General features: G+C 45.2%; 2 protein-coding genes across 7 annotated transcripts in view; both read right to left on the reverse strand.

The window, feature by feature from the left end:
* The window catches only part of LOC122539251 (uncharacterized), a 122,876-nt gene extending 110,418 nt beyond the window's left edge, over positions 1-12,458 (reverse strand). For all 6 annotated transcript variants that reach the window (XM_087980030.1, XM_087980031.1, XM_087980033.1 and 3 more), the window contains exons 1-2: positions 10,140-12,458; positions 9,062-9,228 (exon numbers count right to left, since the gene is read on the reverse strand). In XM_087980030.1, coding sequence (XP_087836156.1) covers positions 9,062-9,228; positions 10,140-12,458 — 2,486 coding nt within the window. The remainder of the gene's footprint in view (positions 1-9,061; positions 9,229-10,139) is intronic.
* An 81-nt stretch (positions 12,459-12,539) lies between these two features.
* Positions 12,540-21,685, reverse strand: part of LOC122539414 (janus kinase and microtubule-interacting protein 1-like) — a 419,997-nt gene continuing 410,851 nt past the window's right edge. The window contains 4 exon segments of the mRNA XM_087980036.1: positions 12,540-12,749; positions 15,612-15,634; positions 15,637-15,652; positions 15,961-16,026. Coding sequence (XP_087836162.1) covers positions 12,540-12,749; positions 15,612-15,634; positions 15,637-15,652; positions 15,961-16,026 — 315 coding nt within the window.

The raw sequence follows: 21,685 nt of genomic DNA on the forward strand, positions 1-21,685 counted from the left end.
CGGTGTTGCACGGGGTCAGGGGCGGTGTTGCACGGGGTGGCGGGCGGTGTTGCACGGGGTCAGGGGCGGTGTTGCACGGGGTCAGGGGCGGTGTTGCACGGGGTCGGGGGCGGTGTTGCACGGGGTCAGGGGCGGTGTTGCACGGGGTCAGGGGCGGTGTTGCACGGGGTCGGGGGCGGTGTTGCACGGGGTCGGGGGCGGTGTTGGGGCAGGGGGACGGTGTTGGGGCAGGGGGACGGTGTTGGGACAGGGGGACGGTGTTGGGGCAGGGGGACGGTGTTGGGACAGGGGGACGGTGTTGGGGCAGGGGGACGGTGTTGGGGCAGGGGGACGGTGTTGGGGCAGGGGGACGGTGTTGGGGCAGGGGGACGGTGTTGGGACAGGGGGACGGTGTTGGGGCAGGGGGACGGTGTTGGGGCAGGGGACGGTGTTGGGACAGGGGGACGGTGTTGCACAGAGTCAGGGGCAGTGTTGCATGGGGTTAGGGGCAGTGTTGGGGCAGGGGGACAGTGTTGGGGCGGGGGGGGCGGTGTTGCATGGATTTAGGGGCGGTGTTGGGGCAGGGGGACAGTGTTGGGGCAGGGGGGCAGTGTTGCATGAGATTAGGGGCAGTGTTGGGTTAGGGGGCGGTGTTGCATGGGATTAGGGGGGTGTTGGGGCGGGGGGGCGGTGTTGGGGCAGGGGGGCGGTGTTGGGGCAGGGGGGCGGTGTTGGGACAGGGGGACAGTGTTGCACAGAGTCAGGGGCAGTGTTGCATGGGGTTAGGGGGGTGTTGGGGCGGGGGGGCGGTGTTGGGGCAGGGGGGCGGTGTTGGGGCAGGGGGGCGGTGTTGGGGCAGGGGGGCGGTGTAGGGACGGGGGGGCGGTGTAGGGACGGGGGGGGCGGTGTTGGGGCAGGGGGGCGGTGTTGGGGCAGGGGGGCGGTGTTGGAGCAGGGGGACGGTGTTGGGGCAGGGGGGCGGTGTAGGGACGGGGGGGCGGTGTTGGGGCAGGGGGGCGGTGTTGGGACAGGGGGACGGTGTTGCACAGAGTCAGGGGCAGTGTTGCATGGGGTTAGGGGGGTGTTGGGGCGGGGGGGCGGTGTTGGGGCAGGGGGGCGGTGTTGGGGCAGGGGGGCGGTGTAGGGACGGGGGGGGCGGTGTTGGCGCAGGGGGGCGGTGTTGGGGCAGGGGGGCGGTGTTGGAGCAGGGGCGGTGTTGGAGCAGGGGGCGGTGTTGGGGCAGGGGGATGGTGTTGGGGCAGGGGGACGGTGTTGCACAGAGTCAGGGGCAGTGTTGCATGGGGTTAGGGGGGTGTTGGGGCGGGGAGGCGGTGTTGGGGCAGGGGGGTGGTGTTGGGACGGGGGGGGCGGTGTTGGGGCAGGGGGGCGGTGTTGGGGCAGGGGGGCGGTGTTGGAGCAGGGGCGGTGTTGGAGCAGGGGGCGGTGTTGGGGCAGGGGGATGGTGTTGGGGCAGCGGGACGGTTATGGGGCAGGGGAGTGGTGTTTGGGGCAGGGGGAACAGTGTTGCACGGGGTTAGGGGTGGTGTTGCAGGGGGTCAGGGGCGGTGTTGCACGGGGTCAGGGGCGGTGTTTGGGCAGGGGGCGGTGTTGCACGGGGTCAGGGACAGTGTTGGGGTGGAGGGGTGGTGTTGCATGGAGTTAGGGGCAGTGTTGGGGCAGAGGGGGCGCTGTTGCATGGAGTTAGGGGCAGTGTTGGGGCAGGGGAACAGTGTTGGAGCAGGGGGGCAGTGTTGCACATGATTAGGGGCAGTGTTGGGTTAGGGGGCGGTGTTGCATGGGGTTAGGGGCGGTGTTGGGGCGGGGGGCGGTGTTGGAGCGGGGGGGCGGTGTTGGGGCAGGGGGATGGTGTTGGGGCAGGGGCGCGGTGTTGGGGCAGGGGGGCGGTATTGGGGTAGGGGGGCGGTGTTGGGGCAGCGGGACGGTTTTGGGGCAGGGGAGTGGTGTTTGGGGCAGGGGGAACAGTGTTGGGGCAGGGGGGGCGGTGTTGGGGCAGGAGGGGCGGTGTTGGGGCAGGGGGTAGCGGTGTTGGGGTCGGGGGGGGGGGGGCGGCATATGAATCATGAAGAGTTAATATACAAATGGAGTCAGTCAGCTTAGTTGGCTTGTGACACAGTGATGCTAACAGAATGGGTTCATTTCCTGTACCAGCTGAGATTACCATAAAGGACTCTCCTTCACAACCTTATCCCTCACTCCGCACAGTGACCCTCAGGTTAAACCACAAGTCATCTCTCTCCAATAAGAGCGCAGCCTGTGGTCTGGTAAGACTATGGCATCTTTACCTTTAATATACAGGTACAACAAATGATTGGGAAGGCCTACAGAATGCTATCATTTATTGCAAGGGTAATGGATTATACTTCAGTGAACTTTTTATTACAGTTGTACAAGGTACTAGTGAGATTACACCTGGAGTCCTGTACTCTGTTTTGGTCTCCTTATTTAAGAAAGATATAACTGCATTAGAAGCAGTTCAGAGATGTACTGAAATGATCCCTGAGATGAAACGGTCATGTTTTGAGGAATGTTTGGACAGGTTGAGTTGGTATCCATTAAAGTTGAGAAAAATGAGATGTGTTTTTATTGGAACCTAAAATCTTGAGGGAACGTGACAGGGTAGACATGGTGAGAGTATTTTCCATTGTGGGAGAGACAAGAATTATGCACCACAACTTAAAAATAAGAAATCTCCAATTTAAGACAGTGTTCTCTGTCTTAGTGGGATCTGTGGAGTTCCTAGCCCCACAGAGCAGTGACTATTTTTCAGGCTGAGTCAGAGATTCTTAACTGAGAAAGAAATCAATGGTTATAGGATTAGACAGCAGAGTTGAAGCCACGATCAGATCAGCTAAATGTTCTTGCTCTGAATTTGTATGTTCCTCTGTATATACATGGAAAGATTTCCTGGAATGGTGCCGCAAATGCAGGAACTGCAGTAAGACAAGACAAACTGTGCTTTGTGCCCATAAGAAAGATATTTAAGAGGAGGTTTGATCATAATGTTCAAAACCAAGAACAGTTTTATTACATTAAGTAATAAAACAACTGATTCCATTAGCAAAAGGGTCAGTAACCAAAAGATACAGATATAAATTGATCAGCAAAAAACCTAGAGAGGACATGAGGACTATTTTTTATACAAAGTGTGTTGTAGTGATCTGGAACACACTCTTGAGGGGTCAAATAGCCTTCGGCTGTGTTGTATCATTCCGTGATGACAAGATGTCTGTTCCCATTATCCAACATAAACCAAGACCTGCATGTCCTCGGCAGAGTGGGAGGGGGAGTTGAAATGTTGGGCCACAGGGCGGTGGGGTTGATTGGTGCGGGTGTCCTGGAGATGTTCCCTAAAGCGCTCTGCTAGGAGGTGTCCAGTCTCCCCAATGTAAAGGAGACCGCATCGGGAGCAATGGATACAATAAATGACATTGGTGGATGTGCAGGTAAAACTTTGATGGATGTGGAAGGTTCCTTTGGGGCCTTGGATGGAGGTGTGGGTGCAGATTTTGCAATTCCTGCGGTGGCAGGGAAGGGTGCCAGGATGGGAGGGTGGGTTGTTGGTGGGGCGTGGACCTGACCAGGTAGTCATGAAGGGAACGGTCTTTGTGGAAAGCGGAAATGGGTGGGGAGGGAAATATATCCCTGGTGGTGGGGTCTGTTCGGAGGTGACTGAAATGTCTTTGGATGATTTGGTTTATGCGAAGGTTAAAAATCACACAACACCAGGTTATAGTCCAACAGGTTTAATTGGTAGCACTAGCTTTCAGAGTGTCGCTCCTTCATCAGGTGGTAGTGGAGGACATAATTGTAAGGCACAGAAGTTATAGCAAAAGTTTACAGTGTGATGTAACTGAAATTATACATTGAAAAATACCTTGATTGTCTGTTGAGTCTTTCATCTGTTCGAAGGCCATGATAGTTTCACTTCTTTCATGTGTAAATCACAAAACCTTTTTTTAAAAGTTGCACTCTCAGATTAGCTATAACAATTGATATTAGCTCGACAATATGTTGAAGGTGTTAGCCCCCTGTGTTCTCTGCTATAAATTCTGTGCCTTACAATTGAGACCTCCACTATCACCTGAAAGCTAGTGTGCTTCCAATTAAACCTGTTGGACTATAACCTGGTGTTATGTGATTTTTAACTTTGTACACCCCAGTCCAACACCGGCATCTCCAAATTATGCGACGGTTGGTAGGGTGGAAGGTGAGCACCGGGGGATTCTGTCCTTGTTACGGTTGGGGGGGGTGGGGTTTGAGGGTGGAGGGGTGGGATGTGGACGAGATGCATTGGAGGGCATCTTTAACCACGTGGGAAGGGAAATTGAGGTCTCTAAACAAGGAGGCCATCTGGTGTGTTCTGTGGTGGAACTGGTCCTCCTGGGAGCAGATATGGCGGAGGCGGAGGGATTGGGAATACGGGATGGCATTTTTGCAGGAGGTAGGGTGGGAAGAGGTGTAATCCAGGTAGCTGTGGGAGTCGGTGGATTTGTAAAAAATGTCAGTGTTAAGTCGGTCGTCATTAATGGAGATGGAGAGGTCCAGGAAGGGGAGGGAGGTGTCAGAGATGGTCCAGGTGAATTTAAGGTGGGGGTGGAATGTGTTGGTGAAGTTGATGAATTGCTCAACCTCCTCGCGGGAACACGAGGTGGTGCCAATATAGTCATCAATGTAGTGGAGGAAGAGGTGAGGAATGGTGCCGGTGTAACTACAGAAGATGGACTGTTCTACGTAGCCGACAAAGAGGCAGGCATAGCTGGGGCCCATCCAGGTTCCCGTGGCTATCCCTTTGGTCTGGAGGAAGTGGGAGGATTCGAAGGAGAAATTGTTAAGGGTGAGGACCAGTTCAGCCAAACGAATGAGAGTGTGGGTGGAAGGGTACTGTTGGGGACGTAGGGAGAGGAAGAAACGGAGGGCTTGGAGGCCCTGGTCATGGCGGATGGAAGTGTAGAGGGATTGGATATCCATGGTGAAGATGAGGTGTTGGGGGCCAGGGAAACGGAATTCTTGGATGAGGTGGAGGGCGTGGGTGGTGTCTCGAACGTACGCGGGGAGTTCCTAGACTAGGGGGGACAGGACAGTGTCAAGGTAGGTAGAGATGAGTTCAGTGGGGCAGGAGCATGCTGAGACAATGGGTCGGCCAGGGTGGTCAGGCTTGTGGATCTTGGGAAGGAGGTAGAACCGGGCAGTGCGGGGTTCCCGGACTATGAGGTTGGAAGCTGTGGGTGGGAGATCTCCTGAGATGAAGAGGTTCTGTATGGCCTGGGAGATGATGGTTTGGTGATGGGGGGTGAGGTCATGGTCAAGGGGGCGGTACGAGGAGGTGTCTTTGAGTTGCTGTCTGGCTTCAGCGGTGTAGAAGTCAGTGCGCCAAACTACCACTGCACCCCCTTTATCTGCTGGTTTGATGGTGAGGTTGGGATTGGAGCAGAGGGAGTGGAGGGCTGCGCATTGTGAGGGTGAGAGGTTGGAGTCGGGGAGGGGGGTAGACAGGTTGAGGCGGTTAATGTCTCGGCGGCAGTTCGAAATGAAGAGATTGAGGGCAGGTACTAGGCCAGCAGGGGATGTCCAGTTGGATGGAAGACAGGCAAAGGGGTCCTCGGAAGGTGGGCGAGAGTCCTGATTGTAAAAGTAAGCACAGAGTCGGAGGCGGCAGAAGAAGTGTTCAACGTCACGGCGTGTATTAAATTCATTGATGCGTGGGCGGAGGGGGATAAAGGTGAGGCCTTTGCTGAGGACTGATCATTTGTCCTCAGTGAGTGGGAGGTCAGGGGGAATGGTGAAAACTCGGCAGGGCTGGGAGCTAGGACCTGTTGTAGGTGTGGAGCTGGGAGTGGGGACAGAGCCTGTTGCCTCACAGCACCAGGAATCCAGGTTTGATCCCACCCTCAGGTGACTGTCTGTGTGAAGTTTGTACATTCTCCCAGTGACTGTGTGGGTTTCCTCTGGGTGCTCTGGCTTTGTCCAAAGATGTGCAGGTAGATTGGCCATGGGAATTACAGGGATGGGGTGGGTCTTGGTGGGATGTTATGGACTCAATGGGCTGAATGCCCTGCTTCCACTCTGTAAGGATTCTATGAGAAATTTGATTGCACAATATCCATTGTTCAGACACTAGACATCCACACAAGTCTCCACAAGCAAAAACCCACCCTTCACTTCAAGTTAGAAGTACATCACACAGCCTGTTGACTTGTGCTCCTCAGGAGGCATCAAAAAGCATGCGAATAATATTTAAAGCAATTAATAATATTTGTAATTAAGTGTTTTGATCTTGTTTGTTGTGCCAAAGCTGAGCATGCTACGTGGTAAACCCACTTAGCGACTCCAATAGGGTGGAAGGCCATTTTCGCCAGCAGTCATGCAGCAGTTAAAGCTTGGGCTACTGATGAACCTCTGGTGTTGTGGCCCTGCCTTCCATCCATAAACAGACAGCTTTTTTTCCTTCCTCTATATTGCCACCAAGGTAGCAACTGAGGAATGGGGCACCTTGTCTCAGGTCTTGCCGTAATTGGTCTCGTACCATCTTTCCTTGTTGTCAGGAACCATAGGACACCTGGGGGTGCCAGTTACCTTTAAATGGTCTCAGAGACACCCAATGTCCATAACAAAGGTAGCATTGGCTGCAAGCCTAAGGATAATGGCCAGATTCACTGAGACAATCCTAACAGGTTGTTTGCTCAACTCGCAAACAAGATCCCCAAATTTCTCTATTTACAATATATGTTTATGATTTAGATGAAGGATTTAAATGTAATATCTCAGCTTGCAGATGACACAAAGCTGGGTGAAAGAGTGAGCAGTGAGGAGGATGCAGAGATGTTGCAGTGTGATTTGGACACACTGAGTGAGTGGGCAAATGCTACAGATAAATGTGAGGCTATCCACACTGGTACCAAAAACTGGATGGCAGATTATTATTTGAATGGCTGTAAATTGTGGGAGGAGAATGTTCAAGGAGACCTGGGTGTCCTAGTCGCAGGTGCAGCAGACAGTAAAGAAGGCAAACTCTGTGTTGGCCTTCATAGCAAAAGGATTCAACTACAGGAGTGGTGATGTTTTGCCGCAATTATATAGACACTGATGAAGTCACAACTGGAATATAGTGTGCAGTTTTGGTTACCTTACCTGAGAAAGAATGTTCAGAGGGTTGCAGTGAAGGCTTACCAAATTGATTCCTGTGATGGCAGGACTGATGTACGAGGAGAGATTGAATCAGTTCGGATTGCATACATTAGAGGTAAGAAGAATGAGAGGGGATCTCATAGAAACCTAAAAGATTCTAACAGGACTAGACAGGTTAGAAGGATGTTCCTAATGGTGTGGGAGTCCTGAACCACAGGTCATAATTTAAGGATAAGAGGTAAATCTTTTAGGACTGAGGTGAGAAGAGATTTCTTCACCCAGAGAATGGTGAGCCTGTAAAATTCACTACCACAGGAAGTGGTTGAGGCCAAGACATTTTGCGTTTTCAAGAAGGAGGTAGATCTAGCTCTTTTGGTTAAAGGGATTCAGGAGTATTGGGGGAGGGTGGGATCAGGTCATTGAGCTTGACGATCAGCCATGATCATACTGGAGCAGGCTCAATGGATCAAATGGCCTATTCTGCTACTAGCTCGAGACCCCCATGCCTTGTGTACCTTTTTGATCAGGACTCAACTCTTGTGCTCGTGTTTTAGCCAAATTTTCTTTCTCATTTTTATCCTGCCATTTAGTTTTCTTGCACTGTTATTCATGTGTATCTTTTTGTTTACATTCTGTCTTCTTATTTCTCTCTATACATTAGGGACAACCTTTTCATGCAGAGGATGGTGCGTGTATGGAATGAACTGCCAGAGGATGGTACAATTACAACATTTAAAAGGCACCTGGATGGGTATATGAATACGAAGGGTTTAGATGGATATGGGACAAATACTGGCAAATGGGACCGGATTTATTTAGGATATCTGGTCGGCATGGACAAGTTGGACTGAAAGGTCTGTTTCTGTGTTATAAATCTCTATGACTAGGACTACAAGAAATAGCTCCAGTGATATCTTATTGCTCTTAATTTATACCTATTCATTTCAAAACCCCTCAAAATATGTTACATATGGTTTTAAATAGCATCTAATGCTAGGATAGATCAGGAAATCTTACAGGCTGTGTATGATTCACAGTGGTTTGATCAATAGTTCTTTAATTTGCATAATCAAAAAAAAAATTATAGGATGACACAGAAGGAAGTAAATCAGCTCTTTACATCTATGCAGGTTCATTGAAATAGATAGTGAAATAGATACTTTACTAACCCTTATCTCTACAATCCAGTAATTGTGAGTCACATTAAATTCAAACTCTTTATGGTACAACTGGGCAGCACGGTGGCACAGTGGTTAGCACTGCTGCCTCACAGCCCCAGAGACCCGGGTTCAATCCCCGACTCAGGTGACTGACTGTGTGGAGTTTGCACATTCTTCCTGTGTCTGTGTGGGTTTCCTCCGGGTGCTCCGGTTTCCTCCCACAGTCCAAAAATGTGCAGGTTAGGTGAATTGGCCACGCTAAATTGCCCGTAGTGTTAGGTAAAGGGGTAAATGTAGGGGAATGGGTGGGTTAAGCTTCGGCGGGTCGGTGTGGACTTGTTGGGCCGAATGGCCTGTTTCCACACTGTAAGTAATCTAATCAAAAACTCATTTGGTTGTGAACATAGCACAACATTTATGCCAGTGGTTTGTGCAATGTATCATATTCTAGGTAAATTCCTTTGTTCAGTGCCATTGGTCAGTGTAAACACACTTAGGAAATTAGTTATTCCAATCCCACTGCTGCCCTGTTACATAAAGATAGACAGAAATGTAGAAAATGGAACCAGTATTCAATTACTTGAAACCAACAGCCCTAATTAACATTACTCTTGCTTGTTCAGGTAAACCATAGTGGCCGAAGCTTGAGAGATTTCCCCAATGGTACAGCATTGCTTGCCTTTCCCTTTCTACAGCCCTTTGATCTGAACAAGTTTGAAGGTACCAGATGTGTAAGAGAAACAGAATTAGTGCCACTGCCTGTTGCATTTCCCTACCTTCCTTGTAAAGCAGCTTCTGTCTTTCTGAAGTTGTCAATGGTTTGTTTGAGTATCTGCTCAGACTGCGTGAGTTCTTCCAACCTCCGGTCGAGGACATCCATGTCACGCTTATTATTCTCCCACTCAGTGAGTTTTGTCCCGTCATCCTTCGCCTCCTCCAGATCCTGCAATTGCCAGGAGGCACCAATAGTGACATTAACATTCAGTACATCTGTTCCCTCTTTCCTGCGTGAGATAATATAATGAATCTCTTTCACCTTATCATCCATTTATAGGGAAAAAAACAATGCTGCCTTTCATGCCACTGGGACCAATTGAACCGTCACGTTATATTGCTGCTGAAAAAATTTCCATCTCTAAACTGCGCAGATATTTTCACATTGAAACATCCTCTGTTGGTTTGACGACAGTAACCTACTGCGCAAATGGCATTGCAACAGTTTGCTGAAGAGGTATTTACTTATTCATGATGAAAGGCATGTTCTAGTCACTCTATTGGACAAGTTGGCATGTAATATTCATGATATATTCTGATATTACAGCTACAGAGAACTTCAAACAATGGCATCATACAGGGGGTCTTTGCATTGCATTTTCACAAATGTTTTCAAATGTCTCAACAAAGAAATATCTAGTGGATAACCTGTAACACCAAATCTTACAAGAATAGCTTATTGTAAATATCTCACTGATCCGTGATTTAGGTGCAGTTCATGTCAATGATTTTAAAATTCACTTGAGCCTTTTTCAACCTTTTCTGTAATATTTTGTGAACTAAGCATTCAAGTACTAGAGTGAAGACAAAAAATATTGGCATAAGAATGGAATATTAGAGGTAATCTGTTCTCACTGTATGTACGAACACAGCATGGATCCTCATTCACAGTTTCCAGATGTTGCCCTCCATGCTGCTTTTCAGACAGGCCCCCACACTGCTGACTAAAGCTTTGCCAGAAAACAAAACTGAATGTTGAAATGGAAATCCAATCAGGTCAACGCTTGACTGAAATTATGAGCCCCTACTGAAACTATTCCATATTACTGACCTCTCAAAGCCACAAGGTTTTGCACCCACCTGTTCCAAACCTTGAATTCTCGCCAGCAGCACTAAGTGCTCCTCCTGCAGCATTTTTAAAGTTGCTTCTTTAGTGTGCAGCTCTCCCTTTAAGTTAAGTGAGATTTGGCATTCCTCTTTGATCATAGCCTCCAATGAAATCACTGACTGAGACTGTTTAGCAAGCTCAGCTTCCAGTGCCGCCTTCTCTTGCCGCATGGTAGTTTCAACTTTTCGTATTTCACTTTGCTTCTCATGCAATGCCTCCTCAAGTTTGCTCCGAAGGCTCTTAACATTTGCCTCGGAAATTTCAAACTCTTTCATCTTTTTCTTCAACTGCGTTTCAACGTTTTGCTTAGCTGCTTGACAGACAGACTCTTTGAATTCAAGCTCTTCAATCTTTTTGTTCAGCTCTGCTGTTACACTTGCTTGTTCTTTCTTCTTCAAAAGGTCGAGCTCTTCAAACTCGCTGATTTTCTTTTGAAGTTGCACCTCCAAATTGGTTTTGGTAACTTGCAAGTCTTTTATCCTATCTCTCTGGCATTTTGACTCAAGTTTCACTTCCCTTTCAAATTTTTCAAGGTTGGAGCACTTGGTTTTCCAGCGATGTAGTTCTTCACTCATCCCACGTTGTTTGATCCCCAGTTCTTCATTCCGTTGTGCTAGCCTTCTTTCAGTCTCTTCCATTTCTTTTAATAAAGTCTCCTGTTTCCCAATCCTTGCCTGTAATGTTTCCTCAGTGTCTTCCTTCATATTGAGCAGCTCTTCCATGCGAGCTATCTTTTCCTGTAGGACCTTCGTCTCCCCTTCCTTCAGATCTTCCACCAGCTCTTCCAGCATCTTGCTCCTCTCTTGCAGCTTCCTTTCGGCTTCTTGTTGCTGCCACTGTTGCTCCCGCAGCTGTCCGATTTCTTCATTCAAGCGTTCAATTTCATCCTTGCAGTCTTCCAGCTCTTGGCTTTTCTCATTCACCTCCATTTCAAACCTGCTTCTCATCTTCACAATGAACTCTGCCTTATCGATTTCAGCTTCAGCCTTTCTGCTCAGCTCTGCTTCGAGTTGCTTCTTCTCCTTAAGGATCTCTGGAGAGATGTGCTGCCTCTCCTGAAGTTGGCTCTCTGCATCCTTGATGCTTTTCTTGAGTTTTTCCACCATTTGCATGGTATTTTTTAATGTTTCATCTTTCTCTTCAAGCTGCTTTCTAAGATTCTTTATTTTGCTATTTTGCTTACTTTCAACCCGCTTAAACTGCTCATTCAGCTGTTGCTCAAAATTTTCCCAATCTCGGACAGTTTTTTCCAGATCTGAGCACTGCTTTTCTAATTGTAATTCACTATTCATCCTTTCTTCCAGGTCCGTCTTGAATTTGGCAACCTTTGACTCAAGACTAGTTTTGGACTCTTCTAGTTCCCTGATTTTCAGAAGCAAATCTTTGTTAATCACCTCAAGCTGGGAATGGGCTTCATCCCGTTCCTTGATTTCATCAATTAACATTTTCATTTGCTCTTGGCAATCTTCCTCCAACTTCTCTTTTTCTTTCTGTAGCTGCTCGACTTGACTGTACCTCTCTTCTAACTTGCTTTCCACATCTTCTTTCTCTTTTGTCAACTGATCCAATTTGGCACAGCGTAAGCCAAGCAGTCTCTGATTCTCCTGGCTACGCAGAAGTTCCCCTTGAAGTTCTTTGACTGTTTCTGTTAACTCCTTCTCACTCATTTCCTGAATCTTCAAAAGTCCTTCTAAACTTCTGACTCTTTGGAGTAGCTCCGCTTTGGCACTATGTTTCCCTTCCGTTTCCTCGTCACTGCTGAGAGAATCTAGTGATTCCAGTTCCCTCACAGAAGCTAGCTTGCCTTTGAGGGCATCACATTCAAATTGAAGTTGATGATATGACAGCTCCACCTCATTGAGTTTCTTCTTCAAGATCTCCGACTCGTCTGTCCTATCCTCCAACATAACTTCATACTCTTTTAATTTCTCTTCTAAAATCTGCTGATTGTCAACAGCCTTATTTCCTCTGAATTCTGGCTCTGCTAAGCGTTGGGGACTCTGTAGTTTTAAAATATAAGCTTCAAGTTCTGCTATTTTGTCACCGCGATGTTTATTTTCTTTGTCTAATTTTCTCAGTTGCTCTGGCAATGTTTCATTGTCTGCACCTGTCGACAACTCCCCTGGAAAAGACACAAAATGTTCTGTTTTCTTAGGTTCTGTGGGAGTCATCAGTTTGCTGTGTTGCTCCTCTGAAATATGTGGCATCCCTAATTGCACCCAGGTATTTTCCTCAGCGCCTTGTCCTTTATCTGCATCACTCTGCACTTTTATGTGTTTGCTCCCCATCATTTCTGAAACATTCAGGGGTTTCAATTTTCCTCTAATTCTATATGAATTAAAAACAATTTGATGTTGGAATGATCTTTCTCCTCAGTAAATAGATATATCTTGGAAAATTTTGAATGGCATCTTCCAATGAAGATGTAGCATGTGCACGTAGGTCTGCTTGTGTTCTAGTTTGTCTTTAGTTGAAGCTCGGAATTTAGTCAATGCCTCCACGTCAATGTATTCTGTTTGCTTTGTACACTTTGAAATTTTCTCTGTCGGCTTATTTTTATCTTCTGTGAGTTCTCTTGAAGTCTAAGGACAAATGGAAAAGTGCAGATCAAAGGAAAATTAAATCAAGGTCAATCATTAAGAAATTCTATTTTCTTACAAAGCTAAATGGGTGGTTTTATTTCTCTTTAGGATCAAGTCTGTGGCCCACTGCCATTAATTTTTCTTTTCTATACCTATGAATGCCATTAACCCACACTAGGTTGCTAGGTATCCTCCATATGTGGGGCAGGCATAATGGATGAAATGGCCTTGGGCTGCATCATAATCATTCTATGATATGTTCACTTATTTTTTAGATGTGGACATGGAGCATTAGTAAGCTATCTGACCATAGGATTTCTCCCTGATTAATCTGTCCCTGTCTTGCCCTCAATCGGGTATAATTTATTGGGAGTCTGTTGAAATGGGAAAAGGTGGAGGCCGGGCCTGAACGACCATGAGGCAGACGACGTGTAAGGCCCCAGTTGGCAGGAGACCTGTCTCCATTTAGTGCAGGGCAGTAAAAGGCAACTAGCATCAGGAAGATAACTGCCTTGTTCAAAAATCGTTTAATTCAAATTAGTTTGAAGCTCATTGGGAGTTAATGATGCTTCAGGGATTAAATTCAAATTGCATGGTTCTCCCATGTTTCCAGAAAGCTGCCCAGGGAAAATCTGTCAGGGTTGGCAGTGGCATACTGGAGGGGGAAAATATCTCACTGAAAGCAAGGCGCTGCACAAAGTTCTGACTTCACTCTCTGCCTTATCGGCAAGAGCTTCCCTCCAACATCAACCTTCCCACTTTCCTATCACGAATTCACTGATGAATCCTAGTGAAGGCCCCAAAGCATTACCAGCTATGGCCTGGTGGCACTGAAGGGCTGACAGCCTCTGATTCACCAGTAGGTTTTGGGGTTTGGGAGGGTTTGCGGATTTATGAATGGACAGACACTTAATCTGACTGGAGGCTGCGCACTGTCCAGGTAAGTGTCAGCTTACCTGGTCTCTCAATGATAAGCAAGACATGGTTCCCAGCAGATCTCCAACTGCTGGCTGGGACCTAAATTGCCAAAACTAGATTCCACCCATTGTGTGTACTACTGGGCATCACATTTCATAATGGATGTCAACACTGGAGATTTACTGACGTGATACAAAAGATGAGAGGTCCAAATAGGTGGTGATCAACCCTGTTCTAAGAACAGAAATCCAAATTTAAATTGAAATTTAATGTGAACCTTCATAATTATGAAGAGATCTGATAAATTAGAAAAAAAAACCTATTGGCAGTGGGTTTGGATACAAATTGGGCACAGATTTAAGGTACTGGGGGAAAACAACCTGAAGGATGATGATGAAGGATGACCTTTAAAGCAACAAGTTGTTATAATCTAGAATGCAATTACTCAAGGGTGCTTGAAGTAGCTGCAGTATTGGGTTCAAAGGATTGTGGGAAAAGCAGAAGGGGACTAACGAGACAACCCTATTCAAAATTCTCCTGTTCCCTAGATGCTGCCTGACCTGCTGCGCTTCTCCAGCAACACATTTCCATCCCCATTCAAAATTACACAGGGCTCTATATATCTACTTCCCATCATATAAGTGGAATTAAAATGTGGCCTGTCACCTCTTTTATATGAAGGATTATAGTAGTCTCTACTTGTCATTACAGCTGGACATTAGTCATTTCATAACATACAAATTTGCCCCCGAACCAGGAAGATGACTTGTATTCCTTCTTCCACAGTACAATAAGGAATATTAATATAAAGTGAGAAATTCCTCCTCTCGTACAACAGAATTAAAAGTACATTGAAATGAAGTGTCACACATTTAGCTATAACTTAGTGATGTTGAATATGCCCTGTAATAAATGCCAATGGAGCTGATTGATTAATAAATAATAAAGAGCTTCATTTACCAAGCCTGAAAGTAGCTGTAGCTTAAAACACATCTGCCCACAACATGTCAAGGGGAGCCAGGAGGGGATGCAGACGTCAAAGAAACTTATAGGGTCAGGGATGGGAGGGCCAGTGAACATAAAAAAAAGGACATCAAACATTTTCTGGTTTGATTGATGGCAGGCAGCTGGCCAAAGCACTTGTTGACAGGGTCCAACAACAGGGAGGTGAATATCTAATGGGGCAGAGTGTAAGACAGAAATCACCATTAGGGACAAGGAGGCCAAAGGTTTCCTTAAAAAAAAGCAGTCCTGTCCTCTTGGTTCACTAGGAATGCTGGAAAAGGTTTGTCATTCATATAGTCACCAGGTCCCACCTTCATTTCATTGCTGAATTATTCAGCCACTTGGAAACCTAAGCAGCAGGAACGAATTTTAAACTGTTCCACTCCCCCACAATGGGGCACTTGAATGTACAAACATTGATTCATATATCCAGCATTTAAGTTTGTAACTCCCCTGCTCAAACCCCTGATGCTGGATTTAATATTAAGACAGGATCTCTATTTTGGAAGATTCCTTAATTTAGATCAGCATTGCAATTTAATTAATCTTTCACAGATACTTCATGCAATAAAATAATGTTTGTGCATTGCTCAAAAATATTTATTTTAATTCAAACAAAACTGAGTCAGATATTTTAGAATCACTATTTTACTAATCAGACAAGTTGAAACTAGGCAATATAATGAGTTTATCCTGGAACTGATCAATGTCAATGATCCATTATAATGTTCAGTAAGATAGTTAATCTGCTTTTACATGGTATATTTGATATTCTGTTGAATATCTTACTATCTATAAAGTAGTTCAAATTGAATTCACAGTAGATTCAGGACATCAGCCGAATAAGGGGTCAATGATATAGTTCAGACTGACCAGTGACGTTGCAGCAACTCTCCCTAGGTATCAGGTATGATCAAACAATAAGGTTCACTCACTAACCTGTGTTCCAGGAGGCCGGCCTCAGGGCCAGAGGATAAAAGCTAAAGAGAAAAACAGAAACAAAAACAAAAACTGAAAACATAAAAATCAAACCGAAAGTAAAAGGAGACAAGGTAACAAGTGGGAGAAGGAGAAAAAGAAAAGAGAGGTTTAAAGAAGAGAAACATATTAGCACAAGGTGACAGTTTGCTGATGCGTGTACATAAATGTGCTTGTCATCTGCAAATTTATAACTCGACAATACTTTCACATGTTCATTGATGCATCTGCTCAATTAAATGACAAAAAAAATTAATCTTAAAACTTGCAATTACTTTTTTTCAGATTTGTTTATGACACCAGACCTCACCTTCTCTTCTATTTCTTTGATTTGTCTTTTCTGAATCTCTATCTTGTCTTCCAATTCTTTAATTCGCTGCAGAGAAAAGACCACAGAGTGTTAGAGACCAAACACATGTGCAAATACAATTCTAGTGGGCTGTACTGATTTCAGGAACTGTTTCCAGTATTTTGTGGGCAGAAATATGCTGTATGTTTATTAATATTTAAACAGAATTACATTTCAGTTTTTTTTATTTTGAAATAAATTGTTAAGCAATTGGTAAATTTCTTGCTGATAAAATATAAATCAATTTAAATAGGTTCTTTTACTCTGGATGCTAAGGGGTGCAGGACTATTTTCAAAGCATACAGTCATTCTCCAGTAAGCATTCAGAAACACTACAGGGGTCAATCAATTTGCTAAGTGTTCCATAACTCTTGAACAATTTACTTTGTCAATTAAGAACTGGTATACAGACTATTTAGTTATTATTAACTAGCCACAGCCACTCTGTGAATCAGGCCTGAAAAGGCAACAATACCAAGTTGTCAGGATCATTGCACAATGTTACAACAAACGGAGATTAAAAGCTCAGTTGCTAATCTTTGTGAGGACAAAAGGCCACCAGTTTCACCAGCCGCTTAGCTACTGACCACTCAAGTGTTAAAACAACTGCAAATGGAGATCTAAGTGTATGCGTCGTTATCCTGGACAAATTCACAAACAAATGAAATAAATGTAATATTTTACAAAGATGCAAGCCACTTTTTCCTTTGAAAAAGTCTCATTATTGTACAAGTGTAAAGCTCATTGTTCTCTGTCAAAGCTGTTAAACCGACCAACCTTTCTTAAATGGTATATTTCCTCGTCAGTTCAGTGTCTTTCCTTGAATGGTCATTTTGTTTGAACAGGCACAAGCACAAACTCCCAGTGTGCCTCCAGACCAGGAAGCTCATGTGCACACAGTTACCATAGGAACACAAGCTTACAGGAATAGTAAACCAATGATTCTCTCAATCGCTGTACGTTAGCGAGTTCATTTTCATTATTACTTCAAGTAGATCAGAGAAAAGGAATTGTCCAACTAGTCTCCAGAGGAAAGGTGTCGTATAGCCTGAGACACTCAGCAAGTAAAATTAAAAAATCAAAACCAATGAGACCAGCAAATCCAAAGTTTAAATGTATTGTGTTTATACATGACTGTAATATTATAGGTGCATAACGTACCAGTCCCTGTCAAGTTTTGCGTTAAGGTGAAATATTATTTATCTACTGTTTTTCAATAAAGATTTGCTTTCTCCCATGTTCACATGTTTTGGATCAGGAATATAATGAATTGTTCTGTGTAAATAGTTGAGCCATTAATTTTCAAATGTTCTCCTTAACCTGATGTGTCTCTTTGCCTATCTGAAGATTATCGTGTGTTTTTCTCATCTTTCTTTCACTGCTTTATTTCCACAAGTGAAAGATGGCATTTTAGTGTTTTTTAAGTGATCACTAAATCAGACTGACTGGTTGCTGACAGCAAAATGTGTCCCTGTAGACTTGAAATATCCACAGGCAAACGAAAGCCCATTGATCTCTTGTAACTCAACTTCTCATGTCTTTGGCAGCTATGGGAGAGTCACACTTTAAAGTAAGTATCACCCCATTACTGCACAGTGGTCCATGAACTCTGGATTTATATACCTCATTTAGACTTGTTTTAGTTTTTTTTGAGTGTACCAATTTAAAAAGAAGCAACATCAAAGCTTTAGCTTTTAACAAGATCCAAGTTTAGCTTATTACTGAAAATGACTCTGTGCTAAAAATGATGTATCACAATGTTCAGCACCATTTACAACTCCTCAATTAATGAAGTAGATTATGGCCAAATGCAGCAGGTATGGGCTGACACATGGAAAGTAACAGGGTCAGGCAATGACCATCTCCAAGAAGAAAGAAACTAACTACCTAACCTTGACATTCACTGGCATTTCCATCACTGAATACCCCACAAACAACATTCTGGATGTTACCATTGACTAGAAATTGAACTGGACTAGCTATATAAATACTGTGACCGCAAAAACAGGTCCAAAGCTGGGAATCCTGCAGCAAGTAACTCACCTCCTGACTTTATAACGCCTGTCTACCATCTACAAGGCACAAGACATGTGTATGATGGAATAATCCCCACTTGTCAACAACACTCAAGAAACTTGGCACCAACCAGGACAAAGCAGCCCACTTGATAGGCAACTTATTCACCAACATTCATTGTCTCCACCACCAATGCTGAACAGCAGCAGTCTATACCATGAATGGGATGCAGAAATTCAGCAAGGTTCCTTAGACAGCACTTTTCAAATGCACAAGCACTACCAGCTGGGTGGGAAAAGCAGCCATCCAGAAGTTCCCTCCAAGCCACTGACATGCATATATATTGTCATTCCTTCAGTGCTTCTGGGTTAAAAATCTGGAATTCCCTCCTCAACAGCAGAGTGGGTCTTCCAATATCGAACAAACATCAGCAGTTCAAGAGAGCAGCTCACCACCACCTTCTCAAGGACAACAAGAGATGGGCAATAAATACTGGCCCAGTCCACGAAGTCCACTTCCCATAGGACATTGTTACCTGGAATGGAGCACTTTAGCTATGAAGAGTAGCTGGACAAGCTGGCTTGTTTTCTTTACGACAGAGAAGGCTGGGAGGGGGACTGTCGGAGGTGTGTAAGACTATGAAGTGAATGGACAGGTTGGACAGAAAGAAATGCCCCTTAGGTGAAGGGATGAAGACTTTTGTTTTTGTAAATATTTTTATTGAGAAAAACATTTGAAATTTTTTACAGAATTACAAAATCACTACAAAACAGTATAACAATCTTATCACAACAATAACAGTAAACAAACCATTACACTACTCCACAAACCACTGAGTAGAGAGAAAAAAAAACTACGAAAACTACAATTCAATAAATAACTAAAAAAAAATAAATTAAACCAAGTTGAACCAAGGTAAAATAAATTACATTTAGTTAAGTTACCGCACTCAGCACAATCCTACCAAGTTCCCCACCAGCGAGAGCATCAGTAGACAAACTTGTATTTGTTCGGAATACTTCCTCCCCGTATTTGTTCAGAAATCTTCCCCCCATGCCCCCGGACCACCAGACATAGCCCTGATGACTACACAAAGGTCTGCGTCTATATAATTCAGAAAGGGCCGCCACGTTCCATAAAACAGTTCCATTTTCTGGTGCACCATACTCGAGAGGAAGTCCATGGGGATGTGCTCTATAATTAATCTACACCAGCCCGAGAGTCCTGGGAGACTCTCTGACACTCAGCTCATTAGAATGTTCTTCCCGGCACAGAATGAAAGAATATTAACTAGCTTCTTCTCATGTACGTCCAAAGAAGGGAGATTTGGCAAACCAAGAGGAGGGACACTGGATCTACCATGGCCTCAGTTCCCAAGACCCCTTCCTACACACTCGCTATGGCATTCCAATATCTATGAAGCTTGTGGCATGACTACAAGCAATGAGTAAGAGTAGCAACATCTGTTTTACATTTGGGACACACTGGGGACACTCCTGCCTTAAATTTCACAAGCCGCTCCGGTGCCAAATGAGGCCTGTGGAGTACCTTCAATTACATAGCCTGCACCCTATTGCAAATCAAAATCTTCCTAACATTCTCCCAAACATCCTCCCACGCCTCTGACGAGATCTCCACCCCTAATTCTTGAGTCCAGATTCCGCACAACCGCTCAATGTCCTTCTAAACATTACCTCCTAATAAATGATCGAGGGTGCTGACCGAGTGAGCACCCATGGACCGAAGCACTCTCCTCTCCATATCAGACTTTTAGGGACTAACCATTAATGTAGCCTTTTTCTATATAAAGTCCCTAATCTGAAAGTAACAAAAGAGGTCCCTCCTAGATAGCTTATATTTCTGGCTCAGCTGCTTGAAAGACATCATGAGCTCCCCGGCAAATAAATCTCCCAAACAGGAGACTCCTCTAGACTTCCAGAGCCTAAAGCCAGAGTCCATCGACCCTGGCCGAAATCCGAATATTCCTATCATGGGAGTGAAAGGGGAAGGTTTTTGTAAATTGCCCTCACTTTGGCGCATCATTCTCCATTCTTTAACCACGTCAAGGACAATCGGATTTCTGCAATGATCCATAACAGTCCTCATCTTGTCCATAAACAACAAATTGATGAGGGGGCATTTTACCTGGCAGACCTCAATGTCCAGCCAGATTGACCGCGGGTCCTCGCAAGCCCAGTCAGCCACACAGGAGAGTGGGGAACTCAATTGATATTTCTTAAAATCTGGGAAATCCACACCTCCCATCCCCTGCGGAAGCTGCAAATTGGCAAGCTTAATAAGAGTCCACCTATGATACCAGATCAAAGATTTGAGCCAACTGTAAAGCCTTCATAGTGCTTGCCTTGGCAGCATCAAAGGGAGCATTTGCATGGGATATGATATACAAGGAAGAACTATCATTGTAACCAGTGCTATTCTACCCAGCCAGGATATTGGAAGATCCTGTCAGCGCCGAAGATCCAGTGTTATCTTCAATTGTATAAAGTTAGCTTTATATAATTGATCAAAGGCCAGTGTGATAAAAATGCCTAATTGCAAGAACCCTCCTGTGACCATCTGAAAGGGAAATGGGTTCCATCCCCAAGATCGGGTACTCTAATAAGGCCCCTCAGAGGCATGGCCTCCGACTTCATGAAATTGATTTTATACTCCAAGAGCAAACCAAACAGATGCATCACTTGTATTAAATGGGGCACAGATATCATCAGATTAGTTAAAAAGAGAAGAACGTCATCTGTGTAAAGCAGTTATATCGGTGTCCTTCCGGATGGCCTCTGTCAATGGCTCAATCACAATGTAAATAATAGCAGCGAGAGAGGACACCCTTGTCGGCAGCCTCTATCAATATTAAAATTGTCAGACCTTATATCAGTCGTGAGAACTGCTGTTTTTGGGTCACTATATAACACAGCCACCCACCTGGCAAAAACCCCTCCAAGACCAAACCGCTCCAGGACATAAAAGAGGTACGGCCACTCCACCCGGTCAAATGCTTTCTCTGCATCCAGGGAGACTATTAAGCCCATAATCGAGCCTTGCTGGCACACCTGAACCATATTTAATACACTTCTAATATTATTAGTAGATCTATGACCCTTAATAAAACCTGTCTGGTCCTCCTTTACGATGAAGGGCAAAATCCTCTCCAACCACAACGCCAGCATTTTTGACAGAAGTTTAAAGTCCACATTCAATAACGATATGGGCATGTACGAAGTGGAATCCTCAAGGGCTTTCCCTTTCTTGCGAAGAAGAGAAATATTTGCTGCTCTCAGAGAGGGTGGAAGGCAGTCCTGACAATACAAATAATTGTACATAGTCCAACAGTGGCTTGGCCAGCATGTCTATAAACTCCTTGTAAAACTCACTTTGAAGTCCATCTGGGCCAGCCACTTTACCGCTCTGGAGCTGCCTCACTGCCTCCTGTATCTCTTGGATTGTCAGAGGGGCATACAAAAAAGAATCCCCTGCTCTGAAGTTACACCTGGAAGTTCCAGGGTCTTAAAAAAGGACTCCATCTTCGCCAATCTGTCCTCACACCCCTCAGACCAGTACAGCTCAGAGTAGAACTTCCTAAATGCTACGTTAATCTTTTTGGCATAACAAGAAAGAGTACCAGCACTGTCTCTAATGGATGTGATAGATTGGG

The sequence above is a fragment of the Chiloscyllium plagiosum genome, unplaced genomic scaffold (genome assembly GCF_037043375.1).
Source record: "Chiloscyllium plagiosum isolate Xiang-an unplaced genomic scaffold, Cpla_swu_hap1 HiC_scaffold_36, whole genome shotgun sequence".
Taxonomy (NCBI): domain Eukaryota; kingdom Metazoa; phylum Chordata; class Chondrichthyes; order Orectolobiformes; family Hemiscylliidae; genus Chiloscyllium; species Chiloscyllium plagiosum.